Source organism: Schistocerca piceifrons, chromosome X (assembly GCF_021461385.2).
Source record: "Schistocerca piceifrons isolate TAMUIC-IGC-003096 chromosome X, iqSchPice1.1, whole genome shotgun sequence".
NCBI classification, from domain to species: domain Eukaryota; kingdom Metazoa; phylum Arthropoda; class Insecta; order Orthoptera; family Acrididae; genus Schistocerca; species Schistocerca piceifrons.
The window spans coordinates 833,708,020-833,731,099 of NC_060149.1; the positions used below are offsets into that span (position 1 = coordinate 833,708,020).

The 23,080-nt window shown below is 41.9% G+C and overlaps 1 protein-coding gene across 3 annotated transcripts in view; it reads right to left on the reverse strand.

The window, feature by feature from the left end:
* LOC124721240 (AP-3 complex subunit mu-1) overlaps nt 1-23,080 on the reverse strand; it is a 164,236-nt gene that overhangs the window by 107,899 nt on the left and 33,257 nt on the right. For all 3 annotated transcript variants that reach the window (XM_047246098.1, XM_047246099.1, XM_047246100.1), the window contains exons 3-4: nt 16,747-16,859; nt 16,547-16,668 (exon numbers count right to left, since the gene is read on the reverse strand). In XM_047246098.1, coding sequence (XP_047102054.1) covers nt 16,547-16,668; nt 16,747-16,859 — 235 coding nt within the window. The remainder of the gene's footprint in view (nt 1-16,546; nt 16,669-16,746; nt 16,860-23,080) is intronic.

Consider the following 23,080-nt stretch of genomic DNA (forward strand, 5'->3'; position numbering starts at 1 on the left):
ATACACCATTATTTGGCTTTTTGACCTGAGGGGCTGTTAGAAAATTTTCCTGTAATTTTATTCCTATGCTACTAAAATAATCATTTATATAGTTTGCCAAATATATTGGGTCTTTTATTAAAGTCCCTTCCTCTTTGATTTTCAAGTTTGACAGATTCATGTGCACCAATGAAGCTCAAAATCAGTTTACCTATAACTGTAGAGAAACGTGATAAAACAGAGAATAAATGACTGCTTACATGAAATCCTCTCAGAAGTAGAAGTATGTTTGGGACTAAAATTGGCAGAACGTGGAGGAAAAGTAGGTAACTCAATTATTTTCTTCAAAGGAAGAAAATATGTGAAACAATACAACGTCATGACGTCTGTACAATGTGGTTACAAAATGTAGCATACTGCAGACCTGCAAGGCTAAATTATAGCCTTTGATTTTTATTAAGGGGCAAGTGAAGCTTTGGAGAAGGAAACAAAATTGTGAGTTTGGGTAGTTTTAGGTTTTTAAAAGAAGTTTTGTGGTGATAACAGGAGGCTGGTATTTGATAACTTTTTTATTTACATTTCACACATGGAGGGTAAAAGAAGAGAAAATTTTGGTTTATGGTGTAATGATGATAAACAGAAAAACTTTCTGAACAGGCCTCTCACGCTCCAAAGGAAATGAAAAGAGATGACTTTCACCATAGGATACACTCATCCAGAATTGGGGTATTTTTTTGAAAGACGATAAAACTGTGCGTCTGGCTTCCACTTACCATAGAGCACAAGTAATATTTGTCTCCAGACAGCAGGACAATGGTATTAAAATAAATATTCAATATTCTTCTGTACTAGGAGGACTACAGTTGTAATATACAATTTGTGAACCATGCTGACAGACTTAAGACCTGCTGATTACAACAACATCATAGTTACTGACACAACATCAGAAGTCCTATTAGAGAAAGAAAATGAAATACTCAAGGATGTTTACAATGGCTCAGTATGTAATAAATTAACATGGAACACAAAATGAATACAGTATGCACATCAAATTACAGAGGTGTGTGTGTGTGTGTGTGTGTGTGTGTGTGTGTGTGTGTGTGTGTGTGTGTGTGTGGTGTGTTTTTAAAAAAAAAAAAAAAACAGGAAAATGTGGATTAAGTCTAACAATCATTCACTCACTCTGACCTCACTCGCATATAGCCACACAATCACTATCTCACACGATTGAAGACAAGTGATAGAGGATAAATGTCCTACACTTGTGATTAAAACAGATGTAAAAGCATTGAAGATCTAAAAGAAAGACACAGGGAAATGTGACTGGCTGATCACCTACAAAAAAGCATGGGTGAGGCAGTCACCCTGATAACACATCTAGAACATCTCCCTAACATTTTAGGAAACAAGTTGGACATACCACAAAACCTTAAAACTCTCACCACATTCATGTGAATGTTATCTAATATACATGGCAGGTCTGTCAGCAAATCTGCTGCCACCCTCTGGTCATAAAATAAAACATAGTCTAATTAAATGTGCTGCACAATGATCTGTATGCCACAAGCACCACACATTGGAGGGCCTTATCACCGGAGCAAGAAGCCATGCATCATAAGGTTGTGGCCTATGTGAAAACGAGTAAAGAGAGAACCTCACCCCATCTGAGTGACTGGAAGGAGGTACACCACTGCTGCATTCTGAGTCTACGAGACGGAGCTTATCATCTGCCACTTCCAGTTAGACATCTTCCCATCATGGCATGATGCTGTACCTCAACGGTGAGACTATAGCATGCAGGGGATGGCACACTGAACTAACTGAAGATCAAGGCATGCCTCCTTGGTTGCTATTACTGTCCTTTTGTTCCTAGCAATACCAATTGTGCCCTGGCAGCCAGCAGAAGGATACTTCCTTTCCTAGCCATTGTAGCCAGAGGAAGGCATCCTGGATATCTTAAAGTACTTTATCAGCTGGATACAAGCATTGCAGAGACTGAAGGGCACACAGGGAGTCTGAACAGAGAACTAATCTGTATGGCACATCTCATCTACTCCCGCACCCTCAAGATTGCTGGTAGTGAATTCAGGAGGCAACCGAATCTTAAGGACACGATCTATGGAAACAACAGAGCAACCAACAGGGTGCCCCTATTTATACACGTCTGTCAAGATAGCTACATACTTGTGGTGCTCATTTAAAATGTTGGAAAATACTGCATTAAAAACAGAAGCAGGAATGCAGTCTCTCCTGTATTGCACTAAATCTAAAATCACTAACTCCACAGCAACCAGGATGGCAGTCAGTTACAACCCTGGATTTGAGCCTGTACATGCCCCACACCAAGGGACTCCAGTACACACTTTGCGCAGATCCCAAATGGTCTCATTCCCTACGGACGCATCATAAAGAGGTGTTCCACAGCTGGACAAGCAATGGCATGATATGCTGGAGAAGTGGGAATAGCGAGGAGCTGACATGCCTGACACACCATGACAAGCTGCCACCAGATGGTATGTGGTGGTTCACCAGCCTCATCACAAACAATGTGTATAGTGCTGGTCCTTTAAATGCTCATGGACAGCCTGATCCCCTCATGGTGTACAGCGTCAATGATTTTCATGTATGAAGGCCACGCTGACTTTTACACTGTGCACCCATAGTCCAGCTGCGATTGAACGAAATACCTATACAACTGAAGCAGACATGCCCTGTCCGCTCCCGAAGACCTGTGGCTAAGACACTTCAAAATGTTCAATGCTTTCTGAGCCTTGCCTTCAGATCCTTCAGGTGTGGTAACCAAGACAGCTTGGAGTAAAAAAATGAGGCCCAAAAACAGGAAAAAGGGAGAACAGTGTTCCACATTCGCAATTCAGCTAAATTAAAAATACGAGAATGATTAAAATTTACACACAAACACTTCTCTGCAGAAAACATAAAACCAGTATTTGCAGCCCACTCCTCCAGTCTCTTCAATGTAAGCTGCAACTGACAAGTGCTGTTGCAATACTGGAGGAAGAGCAGAAAACTAGAAAATCATCCACAAATAAGGAGCGTTGTACAGGACTCCTTATTGCAATGACAAAGAGGAACACCGTTCTCCCGCTCTAAACTATTTGACAGAGCATCACCAACTCAGTACCGAAAAAAAAAAAAAAAAAAAAAAAAAAAAAAAAAAAAAAAAAAAAAAAAAAAATGCTTTGATTAAAAAGGACCACATAAAGATGGGAGAGATGGCCACAGAAGTCCCACAGGTGGAGCTGCCCTAGAGCAAGGTGTCTCCAAGTAGTATCATACACCTTACTGATATAAAAAAAAATATACCTACACAATGCTGTTTACATAGGAAAGCTGCCTCTGGCAAGGTAAAATTGTCAACAGTGGATCAAAATCTCCTGAATCCACAATGAGAGCAACATAGGAGACACCTTGTCTCAAACATCCAGACGAGACGACAGTTAACCATTAACTCCATGGTTTTTTCCAATACACCTTGTTAAAGCTTCACTCTGGCAACTACTGGGACACGTTCGGTCCTTTCTCAGTTTCAGAAGAGGGATCAAAATTGCATACCTCTATGAATTGGGAAAGCTGCCTGTCTGCCACATTGGATTAAAACTTCATAAGAGGATTTAGTTGGACACTGGTGTCAAGTTAAGCAGCATGCTGTATTGTATTTGGTCAAGATTGGGCGCAGTATCACGAGACACAGACAGTGCCGAATCCTGATCCCACATGGAGACAGGGCAGTTACAGGACTCAGAATTGTTAGACCTCAAGTCTAACTCTCTCCTTTCCATGGTGGCACAGTAATGACAAAACGCTGCATCCTGGCTATCAGTGGCAGCAGTCAGTGCAAAATGCTCTGCCTTTGTCTGTGCAATGTCTCCAGATGGTGTTTGGAGACACCCCTGACCCAAAAATGCTGCTACACATAACCAACTGCCTTTACCAAAAATCCTCCTGATGGCTTCCCATACTGTAGTAAAAACAAGTGGAATGGTTTGTAGAGTCCAAGAACACTTGCCATGACTTTTTTTTTTTTGCTCTCCTTGATGATGCATCAAGCCTTCAGCCTTGCTAATCAAAAGACTGAGGTTTTCTGCCATCGCGGGGCTCTTGAACTGTTAGAGCTGCATGACTGACCTGAATGACTGAAAGGCACTGTTAAGCCCACAAGGGCACAGGTGGCCTCCTAGGATGAGAGGACTTTGGGATGGACAGATCATTGGCATGGTGGATTCTGGTGTAATGTGGTCCACCCACTCCTGGAACGGCAAACACAGCCCACTTACCAAACCCAGTTGGCTCTGCAGATCATCCATCGTGGCTGCGTCCTTCCAGGGAGAGCTCTAGCCACTAGATGAATATGCGGTGGGAAGTGGTCACTGGAATGAAAGTCGTCACTGACTTCCACTGAACAGAGTCTGCAGGGGCTGGAGAGCAGAGAGAGAGAGGTCGATGGCTGAAAGTGATACAGTAGCTGCACAAAAATGAGTGGGAGCACCTGTGTTGGGAATGCACAGCTCGTGAGAAGTCAGGAAGCTCTCCAAACCCCAATCCTAAGGGCAGGCAGAGATCGAACCCCCACAATATGTGATCGGCACTGAAGTCTCCTAGTTGGAGAAATGGTCGGGGGAGTTGTTCTGTGGCAGAGTCAATTGCACTCTGTGGAGGTAAATAGAGTGAGCAAACAGTGATCCTCTGACATACATGAACTTGAACTGCAACCGCTTGCAGGTCAGTAGCTAGGGGAAGCAGAGGACTGGTGCGCGTTATTAACAAAACAACCCCTCCTTTTGCCCTTTCTCCAGTCAGGCCATCCTTTAGATACGACACATAGCCTCTCAGGAAGGGGGCATCAGATGCTTTAAAATGCATTTCCTGTAAACACAAGCACAAGCACATGCACATTCCTGTGCTAGCAGTTTCAGTTTCTTTGCGTGTGACCTGAACCCAGTAATGTTTCATTGCAGTATGGAAGCCATTTTAACAGTGAGCTTTTAGTCTGTCTTTCCCTTTCTTGTTCTGCCGTGGTGGTGAGACGGCAACAACAGAGGGGTGGTGGTGGTGGTGGTGGTGGTGGTGGTGGTGGTGGTGGTGACAGGAAGTGCCACTTGAGGGGCTCACTTGTTCCCTCAGGCCAAATCGACGTCCATACTGGCGATGGTATCAACCTCGTCAGATCCACCTGACGGCAAAGAGGCCGCACAGTACGACGACTTCTGAGTGGAACCCTATGGTCATTTGGCCTTTGTCCTCAACTTGGATTTTGGGATAGTGGCAAGGCTGATTTAACAGTCTTCTGATGTCTGCCATGAGGGTTTGCTATCTACACTGAATATTATGTTTGGCAACTTTCAATGCTTCGGTGATATAAGGACTGGGCTGTGGGACCTGCAATGCATGGTGGCAGCTGCATTTACAGGTGCAGGTAGATGTGCCCTCCTCAACTGTCAGTCTGAGTGCTAACACTAACCTTTCATACAGGCTGCTTCAATGCTGATGCAAAAGACTTGACAAAACTTTGCGGCTGAATGGCTTTAAATTCCTTCTTCGCATCAGAGTATGAGAGACATTGGGTGACTAATTCCCTGAATCTTCTTTTCTTCAGTGAAGACAGGACGGTCTCTGCTCTAAACTGGATGGGCCTGGGAGCAATTAACACACCTTGGTGGGCTGGTGCATTGAAAACCTTGTTTGTGTGCCGCACTGCCAAATCTTCCATATGTAACATGACCACCACAAACAACAGTGGCATGACTGAAGAGTTGGCACTCCTCCTACAATATACTCTAGCAACTTCAGCATACTGAATCTCAGACTAAATGAAGCTGATTTTTGGAGTTCACCATCAACCCTCTTCATAACATTTGGGACTTCAGTCACCCTTTTACTTCCCAACAGTTCTTTTGTATCCATATCAATACTGTCCCAGCATGTGACAATGCCTTTAACAGTACTTAACACAGTGTGCAGTTTGCTGTTGATGGGATATTCTCCAAGTACCTTGGCATTCAACAGCTTCTGTACTTGTGAAGCCTTCATAGCCTCAGGCAGGAGAGCAGCATTCTGCAGCCTCTTGATAGACTTGAGCTGCCCTGCAAGTCCATTGAGAGCTTTATGGGTACGGAATGGTAACAATTTTCTAGAAGAACTGTCCAAATGTTTCATCACAACAAAAACATTATCTACCACAGGATGTGGTATGTTACTTTGAGTAGTGCCACTGATAGAGATGACCCAGGTGGACTAGCCATATGAGGCCTCTTAGGATTGTGGGTGTTAATTCTGCCCAACAGCCACCCCAATCATTGGGAGTAAAAACATGCAGCTACGGAAGAAAGTCCACCCAGAGCTTGCCTGGGTAAGCCTTATACAACTGATGTACAGCAAATTCCCCAAAGGTTGCCTCATCATGACTGTTCTATAATCCTTGCGATCCGAGAGTCAAGCCAAGATCCACATTCCTTTTGACACTCAATGTTCCACTGCTGCACTGCATGGTGGTTGCTGAAGCATGCCCAGAGCTCACGATACTTACCAGTCCCCAACTCAGGAACCCTGGGGTCACCAAGCCCTTACCCAGCAAAAGAATGCTGTGCCCCTGAAGGCAACATAGAGGTAGGAAGCAGCTGTCACTTTAAGCATAATGATAAACCTATAGACTTTGTAGCAAACATCAAGTTTTTAGGGATTAACATTGTTTGTCTGCTAACATGAAGTGAACATACAAAGATACTGGCAAAAAGAATGTCATCAGTATATTATGCTCTTAGGGTGTTAGCATTAGTTTGTTGCAGCCAATGTCTTGTGGCGACATACTATGCTTACATACACTCTTAGCTAAGGGATTTTTTCCTGAAGATCACGGGCACAAAACATGGACACAGTTACTAAACTGCAGAAAATCCATAACAATAATAAATGGAAGTAATAGCCAGGCTCATTGTTAAGAGCTATTTATAAAAGTGGGCATCCTTATTGCACCAATAGAGTGCATATACCAATTTGTGGTGCATCATACAGGTATCAGGAAAAATATTGATAAATACTGCACTAATAGCTCTATGCATAATCATGAACCAAAAGAGCCAGTTTGGAGTTATGTTTACCCAGGCAAAGCAAACAAAAAACTCAAAACAGCATTTTATACCAGGGAATAAACCTGTATAACAAATTGCAAAAGGAAGTGAAAAGATTACTAAAAAATATTTGTTTGGAAAAACAGTGCCTCACACCTATCGAAGTCAGCAACTGGGCCACATGACAAGCATGAAAGTGCATCAATGTTGGAGTACTGTGCGGTGTGCTGTTGGATCTCATGCATTGAGGTGACAAAAGTCTTGAGATACTTTCTAACATCATGTCGGACCTCCTTTGCCCAGTGTAGTGCAGCAATTTGATAAGGTATGGACTCAAGTTGTTGGAAGGCCCCTGCAAAAATACTGAGCCATGCTGCCTCTATAGCCGTCTATAATTGTGAAACTGTTGCAGGTGCAGGATTTTGTGCACAAACTGACCTCTTGATTACGTCCCATAAATGTTCAACGGGATTCATATCAGGACATTTGGGTGGCCAAATCATTGGACTGAACTGTCTAGAATGTTCTTCAAACCAATCACGAACAATTGTGGGCCAGTGACATGATGCACCGTCATCCATAAAAGTTTCATCATTGTTTGAGAACATGAAGTCCATGAATGGCTGTAAATTTTCTCCAAGCAGCTAAATCGAAACATTTACAGTCTATGATCGGTTCAGTTGGACCACTGGACCCAGTACATACCACATATACAGCCCAAAACATTATGGAGCCACCACCAGCTTACACAGTGCCTTGGTGACATCTTGCATCCATCGCTTCACGGGGTCTGGGCCACACTTGAACCCTACCGTCAGCTCTTACCATCTGAAATTGTGACTCATCTGACCAGGTCATGGATTTCCAGGTGTCCAGGGTCCAACAGATATGGTCACGAGCCCAGGACAGATGCTGCAGGCGATGTGCTGTTAGCAAAGGCACTCGCGTTAGTTGTCTGCTGCAAAATTACACTGCCCTAAAGGACGCATTTAGTGCACATCCCACATTGTTTTCTGCAGTTATTTCACAGTATTACTTGTCTGTTAGCACTTAGAACTCAACACAGATGCTTCTTCTCTCGGTCATTAATCGAAGGGTGTGAGCCATTGCATTGTCCATAGTGAGAGGTAATGCCTGAAATTTGGTATTCTCGGTACACTCTTGGCACTGTGGATCTCAGAATACTTAATTCCCTAATGATTTTCGAAATGGAATGTTCCATGTGTCTAGCTCCAACTACTATTCCACGTTCGAAGTCTGTTAACTCACACTTACATCGGAAACCTTTTCACATGAACCACCTGAGTTGAAATGACAGCTCTGCCACTGCAGTAATCTTTTATGCCTTGTGTATGCAATACTACCATCATCTGTAAATGTGCATTATTGCTATCCCATGACTTTTGTCACCTCAGTGAAGGTATAGTTACTTCAGCTATGTACACATTTCTTGTAGTGTATCTGTACTGTCTGTAACATAGTCATATTCTTTTCATATAGTTTGCTACATTATGTCTAGAGACAAGAAAACTGTAATGATATGTGGTGCTGCATTATTAATGCTCTAAGGTTAATGCAAACAAAATGAAAGGCATCAAATATTGTTGGTGGGCAAAAATATACTACAGAACATTTAGCAGGAATAACCTGCTACAGGAGTTGAATATGGAAGATGGGTCTGGCTTTCATAACTTCCCTCCAATGCCATCTACTGATTAATTTCTGGCATATAATAACTGAGGTTTGTGGAGAACTGGTAGCTGTCCTAAAGGGTCGAGAATAAATGAGTAAATGAAAATGATCATTAAATTTGAATATCATCAAATTTTTGTTCATTTGGTATGATTTCACACAAATCATCGAAAATTACTTCCTGAACAATGTAGTCTGTCTTGGGGTTGCTTACAAATGTGTCAATATCAAATGCAGCAGTAGTTCCACAAGCTGTGACATTGTCACGAATAAAACAGTGACCCGTATATACAATAAGTTTCCTTTTATTTACGTCTATGGCCTTTTAACAACCATAGACGTAAATTAAAGGAAATTTATTGCAGCAGTAGTTCTCTGCAGAGCCCATTGTTTTTTATTGCTCTTCTTCAACTGCTTACTTCATACATTCCACAAGCCTCATTCATTCTTTGAAAAAAAACTCAATACAGCAAGTGGAAACAACACCTAACAACTCTATAAAACAGACAATGAACATGACATAATAGGTACACTAGCACCGTGCAGCAGTGACATGGTAGCTGGCCTCAGACATAGTTTCCTTTGATCTGTAACAACACTGCTACAGATAGCTGTTTCCACACTTTGAAACACATTTCCGAACAGTGTACAGATGCAGTAGCCAGAAACATGTTTTGACATGTTTCAAGTGCAGTGTGTACACAGCTTTAGGAACAATGCCCACTGTTGCAGCTGCTGCATTTTTTTATCGGGAAGCTTCAAGTGGAGGCCAAACAGCAAAATAAGGGGAATAAGGGGGCTTGTGATCGGTGATCAAGTGAAACTTAGTACCTCAGAGATGTACGACAGAGGTTTGATAAGTTTGGTAAGAAAGCAGGGGAAAAATGTTTGTTTCATAAGCAACCCACTCCACTCCTCAACAGTCTCCTTTGAAGGACACACATTTGATCTAGTGATTCACCAGCTGTGTCATCCCACCAGAAAACTAGGTTCTATCAAACTCTGCAAAATACTCACTGCCTACAACCATAAAGTTTCAAGTTGGGGAACAGGAAGAAGTCACTTCGGGTTACGTCTGGTGAACTGGGTTGGTGAGGAACCAATTCAAAGCCCAATGCATGCACTTCACTGTTATTACTGATGTGTGTGCATTATCATAGTGAAAAAGTACTGTTTTGCATGGTTTGTTGTTGGTCCTTGTCCACCCATGTTTATGTTCATTAATCCCAAAGTAAATGGTTTTCAATGATGGTGCAGATCCCATATGAACTTCATCCAATTCTGTTTCGATTTGTGAAGCAGTCCAACCCTTCAAATGAAAATATTTAGCAACAGTACGAAAGTCTGTTTTCTACATTTTCAATCGCAATTGACACATTCGTTTCCGATGGAGGAAGGCAGGGTGATAGTGGGTGGAGCTCAAAATCTCTGCAAAAATAGTGACCTAAGATTTTAGAGATAGCAATGGAGTCCACAATGGCATCATGCGCTACAGTCAGGCCGGAAACTGGAAATTGGCCCAGAGGACCGTCAGAGGTTGATCCACACGATGGAAGAGGGAGTGGAACTGGTAAAAGGACCGCTAAATGAAATCCAACTAGCCGTTTTTTCTATCATGAAGAATGTGATGACACTGCGCACACAACTGTTTATAATGAATGCAGTTGTAGGATGAAAGTTAAAATCGCGGAGAGTAAAGCTCTGCATGCGAACTGTGTCAAGGCACACCTCAGTCCACCAAGGGACTGGGACATGGCACAGTAAAGGTGGCGGTGAAGTGCAAGGAACGGAATGTTCTGCAGCAGTAAGGATAATGTTTGTAAGGTATTCAACCTGGTCATCACAACGGGGAAGAGTTGCTTGTTGAAGGTCACCAGGGAGTAGTAAAGCCTCCAGTTGACCTTAGAAAGCTGCCAATTAGGTTTACATGTAGGTGGGTTAGGAGTCAGCAAACAGATAGCACATGAGAAATGGTCGCTCAAGTACGAGTCAGAGAGAATGGACCACTCGAGATGATGCAGCTGGTCAGTGCAGTATGAGAGGTCCAAATGGGAACAGGTGTTTGTGGAGTCTGAAAGGAACATCGATGCTCCAGTGTTACAGCAGATGATGTTGAGTTGATTGAGTAGGCCAGCCAAGAGGGCACCCCTCAGGCATGTTCTGGAAGAGCCCCAAAGGAGTATTAGTGTCACCGAGCAGCAAAAAGGGGTGAGGGAGTTGCCCAGTAAGTGGGAGGAAGTCTAACCTGGTGTCACCAAATGATGGAGAGTGTAGATAGTGCAAAGAGAAACACGAAGAGAGGAAGGAAAATGCAGACTGCAACAGCTTGCAGCCGCTTGCTCAGTGAGATGGATCGACTATGATCATCATCCCGGATGTGCAGCATGACTCCCCCATGAGATGGCATGCCACCATGGGGGGGGGGGGGGAGGGGGGGAGGTCAAAGCGGACTGGAAAGAAATGAGATAGGTCAAAGCAGTCGCAAGGATGCAATTTTGTTTTCTGGAGGCAGAAAACAAATGGACAATGAAATTCCAAGAGCAGCTGTAATTCCTCCTTGTTGGATCTAATGCTGCGAATGTTCCATTGGAGGAGAGTCATTACAAGGAAAAGGGAGCAGGGGAAAAAAATGAAGGGTTGTCACCTCGACAGCTACCAAGACACTGCTACAGGACACAGAGGCTGGAGGATCCTGTTCCATCTCATCCTGACTCGTCCTGAGGATTTCGGTGGATAAATAGGTGGCAGTGCGCACCAGCAATATGGAGGTTGGCCAGGTGAGGGTGCCACGCACCACCACCGTCGAAGAGGATCTTTGAGTCTGTGAAGGAGAAGACATTTTGCCTTTGTTTGATTTCTTGGAGCCTTTGCCATTGGCAGATGAAGACTCAGTTGTTTGCCGGCTGGAGGGAAGTAAAAAGTCTTCTCGGGAGTATTCCTTCTGTCCTTCCCAGCCTGCTGGTTGTGTAGCAGGTGATTTCACCGCCAGAGGCAAAGATTTGGTGGCTTGTTGCACAGCTGGAGGAGGAGACAGGAATATGACCATGAAAATGGGTGATTTTGCAACTGCAGCATTGAATTTCAGGTTGCAGGTGTACATGGCCTTGTCCTTCATGGAGTGAGATGGAGCAAAAACGGTACTGTAAGTGGGAGACAGTAAAACAGAGGGCTTCTGACTAGCCAACAACTTGTGAGTGACGGGGTAAGGTACTTTTCCTTCACCCGGATCTCCTGGATGGTCCACTCAGCGAGATACATGGGACATTCTTGGGGTGAGGCTGCATGGTCATCACTGTGATTGATACAGTGGGGAGAAGGTGGTGGGCAATTGCCCTCGTGAGCATCTCTACCACAAGTAACATATCTAGCCGTGTTTCAACAGGACATTCGAGTGTGGTTGTATTATTGACACTGGTAGCAGAGCATCGGGTTTGGAATGTATTGTCGGACCATGATGACTTCATAACCTGCTTTAATCTCTGATGGAAGCACTATTCTATCAAATGAGGGAGAAAGAGTGTGTGTAGGCACTACAGTTGCATCAACCTTTTTCATTACCTGATGGACCGCAGTGACGCCCTGATCGGAGAAGTAAGTTTGGAGTTCTCCCTCGGTCAGACCACCGAGCAGTCTAGTGTAAATAACACCCCACAATACAATTCAGCATTTGATAGGTCTCGACACAAACAGAATAGCTGTGGAACCTTCAGCCTCATTCCGTTTACATTTAGTAGATGTAGACAGATGGTGACTGACTCAATGAAAAAAAAAATCCCCCATGATTGCCACCACCTCAGATTGCACGCTCCTTCCAACTGGTCCCCCTCTTAGGTGATCATTCACATCTCAGGTTACACCTCCTAAACTTCTCACGGAGGGACCAACCGGCAATTTGGGAAGGTAACAGCTGAGGCCATCACGCCTCCCTGGGCCTGGCCTGTACAAGGGAGTTTGTGTGAATCCTACCTGTCGCCCCGGTGCTGGGAATTACGTGTTACGCAGTTGCCTGTTACGTGTCAAGACCCATGGGCCAACCTTCAGGAGCACACAGAGCACACAGGGAGGAAGAAGAAACAAACAGGAACCTCAAACACCAAAGTGGTGGAAGGATCGGAGATGGAGAATGAAGAAAGAAAAAATGAAAAAACACGGAGGGAGGGGGGGGGGGGGGGGGGAGTGTTCTGATGTCAGGCTACTCAAACTTCAGAACACATTCCTAAACATATCCCAGACTTGTTTCCTAATGGATGGGAAAAAGAACACCAGGAGGACAGACATGCGCCATGGGAGGGAAAATGTGCTGCAAAGGCTGACACCTGTGGTAGCCAAGCACAAACTTACCACAGAGTGGTGAGTCCCTGGGAGCCCTCATTCCTATTGCACCACAGCTTCAGTCATTTAGCAATTGAAGACCTGTGGCCAGGTCAGCAGCAAAATGTTGCCATATGCTGACAAGAATCCTTAGCAAAGGGAAGAGGGCAGAAGCTAGCATTTGTGCTTTTCAGTGGGGCGAGCGGAAAAACTGCTTCCTGGTTATTTCCTGCAATGACTAGTCAGCCTCCTACCAGATTTCCAATTCTGGTTTGCATGTGCAGGTCATGAGACACTCACATGACGATTTGAAAGTGTGTAAAGTGAATTTTGAAGTTATTTTGCACTTAGTATGGGCAATGTAACATTCTGAACAAGGAGTCTGGCCCAATTGTCATTTGGAAATTTGTTTTGTGTAAAGTATTAAAGATGAGCAGCCAAACTGGAGAAGAAATTGAATAAAATGAGAAGTATTAATATAGAATTAGATTTGTGTGCTCCTCCCATCATCATATTTTATTCAGCTGTTGTGTTTTTGTGTATTAGTAAAAGGTTACATAATGACACGGTTAAAGACACAATGGGGCAATAGACAAACCAGTTAAACTGTGTGCAATATCACTGAGGCTCAATTTGCATGACGAAGTACTGCAAGGTACAGGGAAACATAACACTGTAGAAAGGATTCCACCTGTAATTAACATTGAAGTGAGGGAATTATGTGCATTGTGTCAGCATAGTTTTAGGGATGGATATCCTGGAAAACATATGACAAACCTCTTTTGCAAAGATAAAGTATCGGGGATGTAAAAAAACAGTGAGTGAAGAAACCACAGTACAAACAAGAAGGAAGTGTTTTGCAGTATTATTTTATTAGTTTGGTCTCCATATTTGTTACAATTTGTCTGAGTGAAAAACTAGGGACGTTCAGTGAGCTAATAGCAACTTACAAAGACTGCATTACTTCAGACCACATGCTCCAGCACATGCAGTAATATCACAGTAAAATATGTCACCAAGTAACTTCACCTTGTCTATACAGCCTACATCTATTTAAGGTACACAACCACAAACCCACCTGAACTCCCAGTACACCAAATTCTGACCGAATGGGTCATCATTAAGAAATATTAGAAATAGTAAACACCACAAACAGATTAGACCTTCAGCCTGTTCCGATTGGAGAACTGCTGCCTACAGGACAATGTGAGAGGGGCAAACTACGATCATGGAAGTTTGTCACCAATCCCTCAATCCCTCCAACTCTTATCCTAATGATGCTGCAGCCTTCCCGACACCTTGCTACAACTGGTGTCTGAAGTGCTGTGCCACTATACATTCCTTATTTATCTAATCAAGTTACATCCTCACACAACTACTTCTCCATCCGTAGCACACCTTACTATGCCAATCTGTTTATGAGCCATCAAGAGGAAAACTTTCTAACATCCCAGAACCCCAAGCCCCTTGTGCAGGTTCACTGATTGCATCTTCATGATCTGCACACAGGGCCAAGACACCTGGTACGCATTTCCAGACAGCCTAAACACATCTCTCATTCACTTCACCTGGTCCTCCTCTTCAGTATGGCTCTGTCCACACTTCTGTCTGCACCGAACCCACTAACCATCAAAAGCACCTGCTTTTTGACAGCTGTCATCCCTTCCACACCAAAAAATCACCTTCATATTGTGTGATAATCTAAATCTGTGGGTGCATTGGTGGAGTGGAGAGCTGTGTAGTGCTGGAGTGGGAACAGGGAAGGGGATTGGTTGGTGAAGGTCAATGACTGACTAAGGTTAAGGCCAGGAGGGTTACTGGAATGTACATTGTACAGAGAGTTCCCACCGCATGATTCAGTGATCAGGAATGGAGAGAGTACAAGTCTAATGTCGAGGGTCACATAAGTTAGAAATTGAGGTGCCATTTTTCCATCAGTGCTATACTGGCTTGCTTCCTTCCTTACCTCTACAGTTCTGCAACTGACGAGTTCAAGAACAGCAGGACTGCAGTCACTTCCCACTCGTTGAATTGTTCCCTCTCACTGAAGCATGCAATACTGCGAGGCTAGTTGTGATTGTGTGATTTTGCTGTTGTCAAGTAGCACGGGTAAGACGTAAATCACTGATGACTCTCAGGATCAGACTGCCTATAACAAATCTGCATTTTGAGAGACTGCGGAAGGCGTAAGACGAAAATTATGTGATGCATTGTATATAACTGCAAATGTGCTCCATAAGAAGAAGAGTGATATTTGGAAAAAGTTTGATTTTTGCAGTCCATGATTCCAATGAAAAATGTGCAATGATCATCTAACGCAAACAAAAGATTTGTATTCTAGTTTATTGATCCTCCACCTTGAGAAAACGTGTGCTCCAACACACAAAAACAGGTCACAGAGAAATGTCAACATTATAGCCCTACAACCAAAAAATGCACTATTTGTGAATTTTTTGGTCACAGCAACTTGCATTTTAGGATTACTAGAGCATTGTGAAGCTTATGATTCATTTCTGTAACTTCTGAGAAGACCGATGAAAATTTATGTCAATAATTAACCAACACTTAGCAAATATACTTCATCCTTGTAACCTGTTTTCTTGTACTGTCTTTAATAGACTTGGTAACTCATCAAAAGGATTTATAAACAGAATAATTTTCACTGCTAACCCATCAATCACTACTGCTAACTCATCAATCACTGTATCAGTATATAGTAATCATCATAGCCAACAATTGTTCAAGCATCAATGCCACAAGTCCTCTTTCATACTTGTGAACTCATGTATTTGCTCTTCTTTCTACCCTAGTAAAGTCCACTTGCACCTGACAACAGGCTCCAGTGAGGAGTTTTCACTTAAATAGGCAGCAGCAGAGACTGGCGAGACTAGGCTCTGAGCATACAGAGACTGCAAGCTGAAATAGTGCACTTTAATTGTGAACAATGAAAATACTAATGTCATGGGCAACTGTTCCCCATAATACAAGTAGTCCACAGTCAGGATTAACCATACAAATGTCATGCTTACCAGTCTGGCAGTTCACTCAAACATTAATAATGAACACACAACTACTCTTAATGGAAGTAAATACAATTAGAGGTCTGTTTCCCATTTTTTGAAGCACCTCAAGAGAAGAACAGTGAAGAGATGGTGTGTACACCATATCGTGGGGCAAAAATAATGACGTGTGGCAATTGTACAAAGCAAAGGACAGAACCAGATGGTTTCCAGAAGATGTACAAATGTATAATCAGCAATCCATAATAACCAATGCCTATCCTCAAAACAACAATACAATTAAAGCAAGCCAACAAAACTGTGTTGTTAATTATTGTGAAGGTGCTTTCATTACTAATGTCATGAGCTCTCTCATAACATTAACTGATCACAGAAGTTACTCCACGAGTGATAATTTCATCCAACATCCAATTAATGAAGAGTAAATAATGCTATATATAAAAAATGCATGTATCTTACTTTGACTTTCCCGTTACAGTGTTGGCTATTGTTCTCAAAATGTTTGGTGGTTTTATCAGCTCTTTCAAAATATTAGATTCAGTAGCTAATGGAAACCCATTATCCAACATTTCATCAAGCAACTGAAAAAACAGAATAAATATGTTATTAAAAGCATAGAGAAAATCTATGACCAACCCAGTTTTTTCCTTCTCACTCACCTCATATACCACTACATAATGTTCCTTTATAATTGATTCTGTGCATTCACCGAAATAATCTTCAAAGGTGTCCACAACACGATGAAGGAACTCAATAACAAATAAAGGCGGCACTGGAAAGCAAGAAAGTAAAGTATTATGTACTTGATTTATGACAGAATGCAAATCACTCTATCTGCTACGACAGTCAAGATGTGTCTATGAAAGCAAGACAAAAGCTGAAACATGTATAGCGTAAAAGAACCTAGGTTTTCATTATTCTGCGTTAAGTGGAGCATACACGGGGCCAAACTCAAGACCTGTCCCTGTTATGAAAATTCATGCAACAGACATGAATGAATAAATGTTTTAAAGTAAGTTATAGCTACAGTGTTTTGCACAGGAAATAGGTTTGAAACTGACAAATACCATCAAATATGAAGTGTGCTCCATCACATGGGTTCTTGGTCCCAAAATGAGTAGCAAGAGAAAAGTTCATTGCCAAACTGTGTGTGTTTAAGGCAACATTAGGAATTATTGAAAAGAATAAACAGATGTCAATTGTTCTAGTGAAAACACAAATGTTCATAACAAAGAAACAACAGTGATATGTGGTTACACATGCGAATGAAACAAGCTATCTGTGATATGATAAAGGTTTATGGATGACTCAGTATCCAGACTGGAGTTGAACAGATCACAGGTAATTGTGTAACTTTGACACTCATTAACAGTGCTCTTGTTGAAATAATCTGTGATTAATATGGTTGAAATGTAAAGAATGAATCAACAACAAAAAATCAACAACAATGCTTTCTTCATATTACAATTATCTTACAATCTTTCTCACTTTGAACCAGACAAAATGAAACAAGGTAACAGTGGGTATTATTCTAAAATGTACTCCTAAAAACTACATTAAGGAAGGAAGGAATATTAAAGTTTAATGTCCCACTGACAATGGGATCATCAGACATGGAGTACAAGCTAATGTTGTTCAAGAAAAAGGAAGGATATTGGTTGTGCCCTTTCGCTGGAAATACCTCGACATTTACCTGGAGTGATTTAGGGAAATTACCGTATTTACTCGAATCTAAGCCGCACCAGAAAAATGAGACTCAATTTCAAGGAAAAAAAATTTCCCGAATCTAAGCCGCACCTGAAATTTGAGACTCGAAATTGAGGGGGAGAGAAAAGTTTTAGGCCGCGTCTCCAAATCGAAACAAAGTTGGTGCATTGTAATATGAGACACAATTTAGGTCGAATGTATGCCGCTACAGTAGTTTGGTTCGAGTCGTAACCTTAGCAGTTAAGCTTTAGCAGGTAGCCATTGATATGCGTCAGGCGCTCCGTCCGTATTTATACGGGTACCCTTCCTTTTTCACGTGCTTCGTCTGGTTTGATTGCTTATTTTTCTTTGATCTGATAAGCGCCGTTTTCTTTGTTATAAGTGTTTACGTCACTCTAAGCTGAAAATGCATTACTGTACTGTGTCATGCATTGTTTGTCGCATTCAGATAGTGCGTGTTTACGGTCTGTCGCCGCTCGCGGCATGGCTTGCTTTTGTGCGCACTAACGCCGCTTACAATCAAAAAAAAAAGAGAGGAATCGTCTCATTAGCGAAACAATGGCAAGAGATTGCTATTTGTTGTTACTTACACTGCTGCTTTCTTTGATAATGATCAACAAGAACCTTAATAATCCATGCAATGTACATTGTCTCGAGATGAATAAACTACTACTACTACTACTACTACTACTACTGCGCATGATAGATGTTCTGAACGAGAGTTAGTGAAAATTTTTCTCCGTTTGAAAATCTTTGCAGGCGCCTCTTTGGTACATTACATTCTGTACAGAAATTAGAGTCATCTTAGATTTAAAAATCTAGTCAATTGCTGTGCTTCATTTCTGACTGTATCACTATTAGGCATAAGAATAATACGAATATAAACGTGACATGATATGTGTATACTCCCGCGTTTGCTGTTGTCTCACCCTAGTTTCGTAATTTATTAGGCAGACAGGATTTAAATTAGATAGCAGCAAACACGAAAGAATACATGGCAAAATGTTTATATTCGTATTATTCCTACGGTGAAGAGAATACTGCATGTGATTCACAATTCATAAAAGTTCCCATTAGCAACCATCTCTTCTCACAGGTAGGAAAAAATTCAAAACGTAGAATTGGCCATATTGACAAACATTGCAAACAGTCTTGCCAGTCGGATTTTCGTAGTACATTGAAAAGCTGCTACATTCGAAGATGAACAATACACAATTTGTATTTACTTTGTTGGATAATGTATGAAAATGCAGTGGTCGAAATTCGGGACGGAGAAAAAAGCTCGTCTTCCACCTTTTTTTGTAATTTATTTACTGACGCAGAGGATTTGGTGCCAGTATTTATCGTTGTGCCTAAAAAGCATGCCTGTGTAGCGCTACACATATTCGACGGCAGAAGTAAGTTGTGGCGGCACGCACCAACGATTTTCAGAACTTCCGCTTTCTTTGCACTCGATTCTAGGCCGCAGGCGGTTTTTTGGATTACAAAAACCGGAAAAAAAGTGCGGCTTGGATTCGAGTAAATACGGTACGGAAAACCTCAATCAGGATGATCAGACACGTGTTCGAACTTTTGTCCTCCTGAATGGGAGTCCAATGTGCTAACCGCTGCACCACCTCACTCAGGAAAACCTAGATTAATTAATAGACTAAAGGATAATATAAGAAAAATGTGCCTGGCTGATCACTTATATGAGCTGTGATCATTCATAAGGTTGGTTTGAACACAGCAGTGCTTTACTAGGCAGGTGCTTTTGGATGTGGTTTGCCTTTGCCTGTCTCTGTCCCCTGAACTGACATACCCAGCCAGTTATAGATGAACCTACACTCCTATGTGGACTCCGAACCACAGTCCAACTTAGCATTTCTCATATTAACAAACATTTCAGAGGTGAAAGAAGTGATGTGACACACGAAAACCCTTGGACTGACTGGGGATTGAACCCAAGACCTTTGGTAAGTAGCCTGGCACATTACCAAATAGCAACCCTGGTAACTCACAGAAAACTCCTCCCTTATAATGTTGCAAGCAGACTGAACATTGAACAAAATCTATTCATTAACAGCAAATTAATCTCTGTGTCTCTTAAAATAACAGAGAGGGGTGATTGTAAACTAACCTCTGGGCTCTTATCTGAATATAAACAATCAGGTAAAATGTGTCACTTTGAGTAATATACAGCAGTTCCTCTTGCTAGATGCAGTATCTAAATGTCAAAGGACAGTGCTCAATTTGTAAATGAATTAGAACCATTTAATATTGCTGGAGTGGCTGGATGAGGAGGAGGACCATCTCAGTCAAGCTATCAGCTTAGTCACCCCCTATGTAACGCCCACCACTTGTGGCACTTTACCTCAACAGTGAGATGGCAGCAACTAAAGAGGATGTGATGCAGTGCAGGCCCCACTGGCTGCGAACAACTGAATTGATTTTTTCTAAATTCTTATGCACTGTAGTACCTGCATTGAACATCAAGATGGTCTGAAGGGAGCTGGAGTTTCTAAGTTGTGTTCCATTTCACAGTCTTTTACATTGACTTTGATAATCATATGACACCATACTATATTTTTATGTGTAGAAGAGTGGGAGGTTTCTTCCTTTTTCAAAAATCAACACACACAGACTATATGGTATTTTCATTATTACTGCTGTTCGCCATTTCACACACTTTATCAACAGATGCTCATTTCTCAAGTTGAACAAAACTGATACTTAATGGTGCACCATGACCGATAAGAGCAATTTTAGAGGAGTAAGAAGCATTCATAGAAATCCCAGCTGGATCTACATATGTACTCAGCAAACCACTGTAAAGTGCCACAATATTCCCTTTAGTGTGTGTGTGTGTGTGTGTGTGTGTGTGTGTGTGTGTGTTTAGATTTGAAACTGAATACTGCTATGCCTGAAATTAAATCTTCTTCTTGGACCACATCAAATTATAACATTTTAACTGTCACTGGTTCAATTGTGTCTGTGCTCGAACCTGAGAATGTTTCAAGCAATTTCAACTTTCTACAAAGTGAGACACCACACTTCTTTTCTCAAATGCTTAAATTGTATCCCAAATGTACAATACTCCAACAGTTAGTAATAGGAAACATTGCTTGTCTCTTCAGTTTGATATCAGACATCCGACTACAAACAGTTTTGGCAGATAGCGATAAGTTTTGGGTTCTGATGCAATGTCATTTTTAGCATTGTCATGGCACATGCATTTTCTTGGTGGTGCAATGTGCTAAAGATGTTACACAAACTGTTTGCAGGTATTGCAACATGTGGTAATACTCCAATCGAAGTCTCACCTTGAACATATGTTTTATGTAACACTTACACAGATGGACACTACACTCACTCACTCACACACACACACACACACACACACACACACACAGTTTTCTTTTCTTAATTAAAAAACTATTATTCTGATCATTGTTCATTGGCTACATAGACGTAGAGTTACACATTAGTCTGCTGAAGTGATATGTTGCACCACATATTCCCCAGCTTTGGCTAAAAATGTCACAATGAATATATATCGTAAGTAAATGAATATGTGGTAGTACCTAGGTTTAAACTCTTAGCCATTTTAATTACGATGCAGTCTTTACACCTTTCATATTTTGTGTAGCACTGCATTAATTATCTTTCAACCCAGAATTCAGAAAATTATTTGTTTCTTTTCTGAAGTTGACATTGGATTACTTGAGCATTGCTACATCTCAAGCAATCCTATGAAAGCAGGTTTAAGTATACTAACACAAGAAGGGTTTACGTGAAGGAACTATTGAATGTGGATTGAGGGAGGATAGAATTGTGCCCCTGGTGGGGCAGTAAGAAAGGAAAGGTAAGCCTAGGAATGCCAGAGCCTGAGAAAGAAAGAAGACAGACCCTGAAGGCTAACCCCAAAGACAGACACACTCCCCAACCTTGTTCAAGATCCTTCCCTGGCAGGCAGACCTATGCGCTGCAGACTGCTAACCCACCACAACCCACCAGGTGTTGCTCACTACTCCGCCTAAGTCTTAGTCAGTCCATCATGCGCCCGGGCTGGCCCCGCAATCCCATCCAGCCCAACCCATAGCTCCTGAGATGCAGTGTGGCCAATGCCACAAAAGTCACTCCGTGAGCTACGTCAGCAGCATTCATCTCATCCAATTCTTGCAGGCTCATAACATTTAAAGTAATCTACCCAAGTGTATATGATACACTAAAGCTGCAAGAGCTAGTTTGCTACAGCATAAGCAGTCACGTGTACTTTTATATTTCCATACAAAAGATTTCGTAAAATATAATTAAAAAACCTACATCCATTATGAACATAACTACCACAAAATATCTTATTTGGGTAACAGGATCAAGAAGCATGAAGCAGGAAGGTTTTGTTTCTTGTAAGCTTTCTGAGAGAATTGTTCATCCTGTACTTACATTAAATAAAAATATGCAATTTTATAACAAACAATTTTGGTGAGAAACATACCAAATAATTGTATATAAGTAGACTGTCCTTCAAATTTTGAGCAGTTATTGTACTCTCTGAAATGGCAAGTACCGCATGACTTAAATCATTTTCTGCCAAGGCAATAAATTTACATTTATATCTATGTGGCTATTCTTCAATACACACTTAAGTGTTTGGTAGAGGGTTCACAGAACCACTTTCACACTAAAAGGAGTGTTAAATAAGAAACACAACACAAATATCTGAAAGCAGGTTGGTTTTATTTAGGGGCCTGCACAGCACCACTCTACTGGTCAACGCCATAGTCAACGTCTTGCTGCATCAGTAACAGCCCAATCATTAATGTACTGCTCCCTGTGGATTGCATCCTTCATTAGGCCACAGGTGGAAGTCGGAAGGTGCGAGATCCAGGTTGCTGGGTGGATGACAAAGAACAGTCCATTGGAAGTTCAGTGAGCTCCTCTCAGGTGCACAAACTTGTAAAGCCCTGCGTTCTCATGGAGAAGGAGAAGTTCGTTTGCACTTTAGTGGTGATGAACACGCTGCAGTTGCCTCTTTAATTTCCTGAGTTTAGCACATTGTTCATTGCACCATGAGGGAGGACAGAAAACAGAATGGTCTCTTCAGAGTCCCAGAAGACTATCGCCATGACTTTAGCAGTTGAGGGTGTGGTTTTGAACTTTTTCTTCAGAGGAGAGTTGGTGTGGTGCCACTCCACAGATTGCCATTTTGTTTTCAGTTCAAAGAGAAAGATGAACCCATGTTTCATTCCCTGTGATGATGATCTAAAAAAAAAAAAAGACACAATCAGCCTCTTAAAGTGCAAG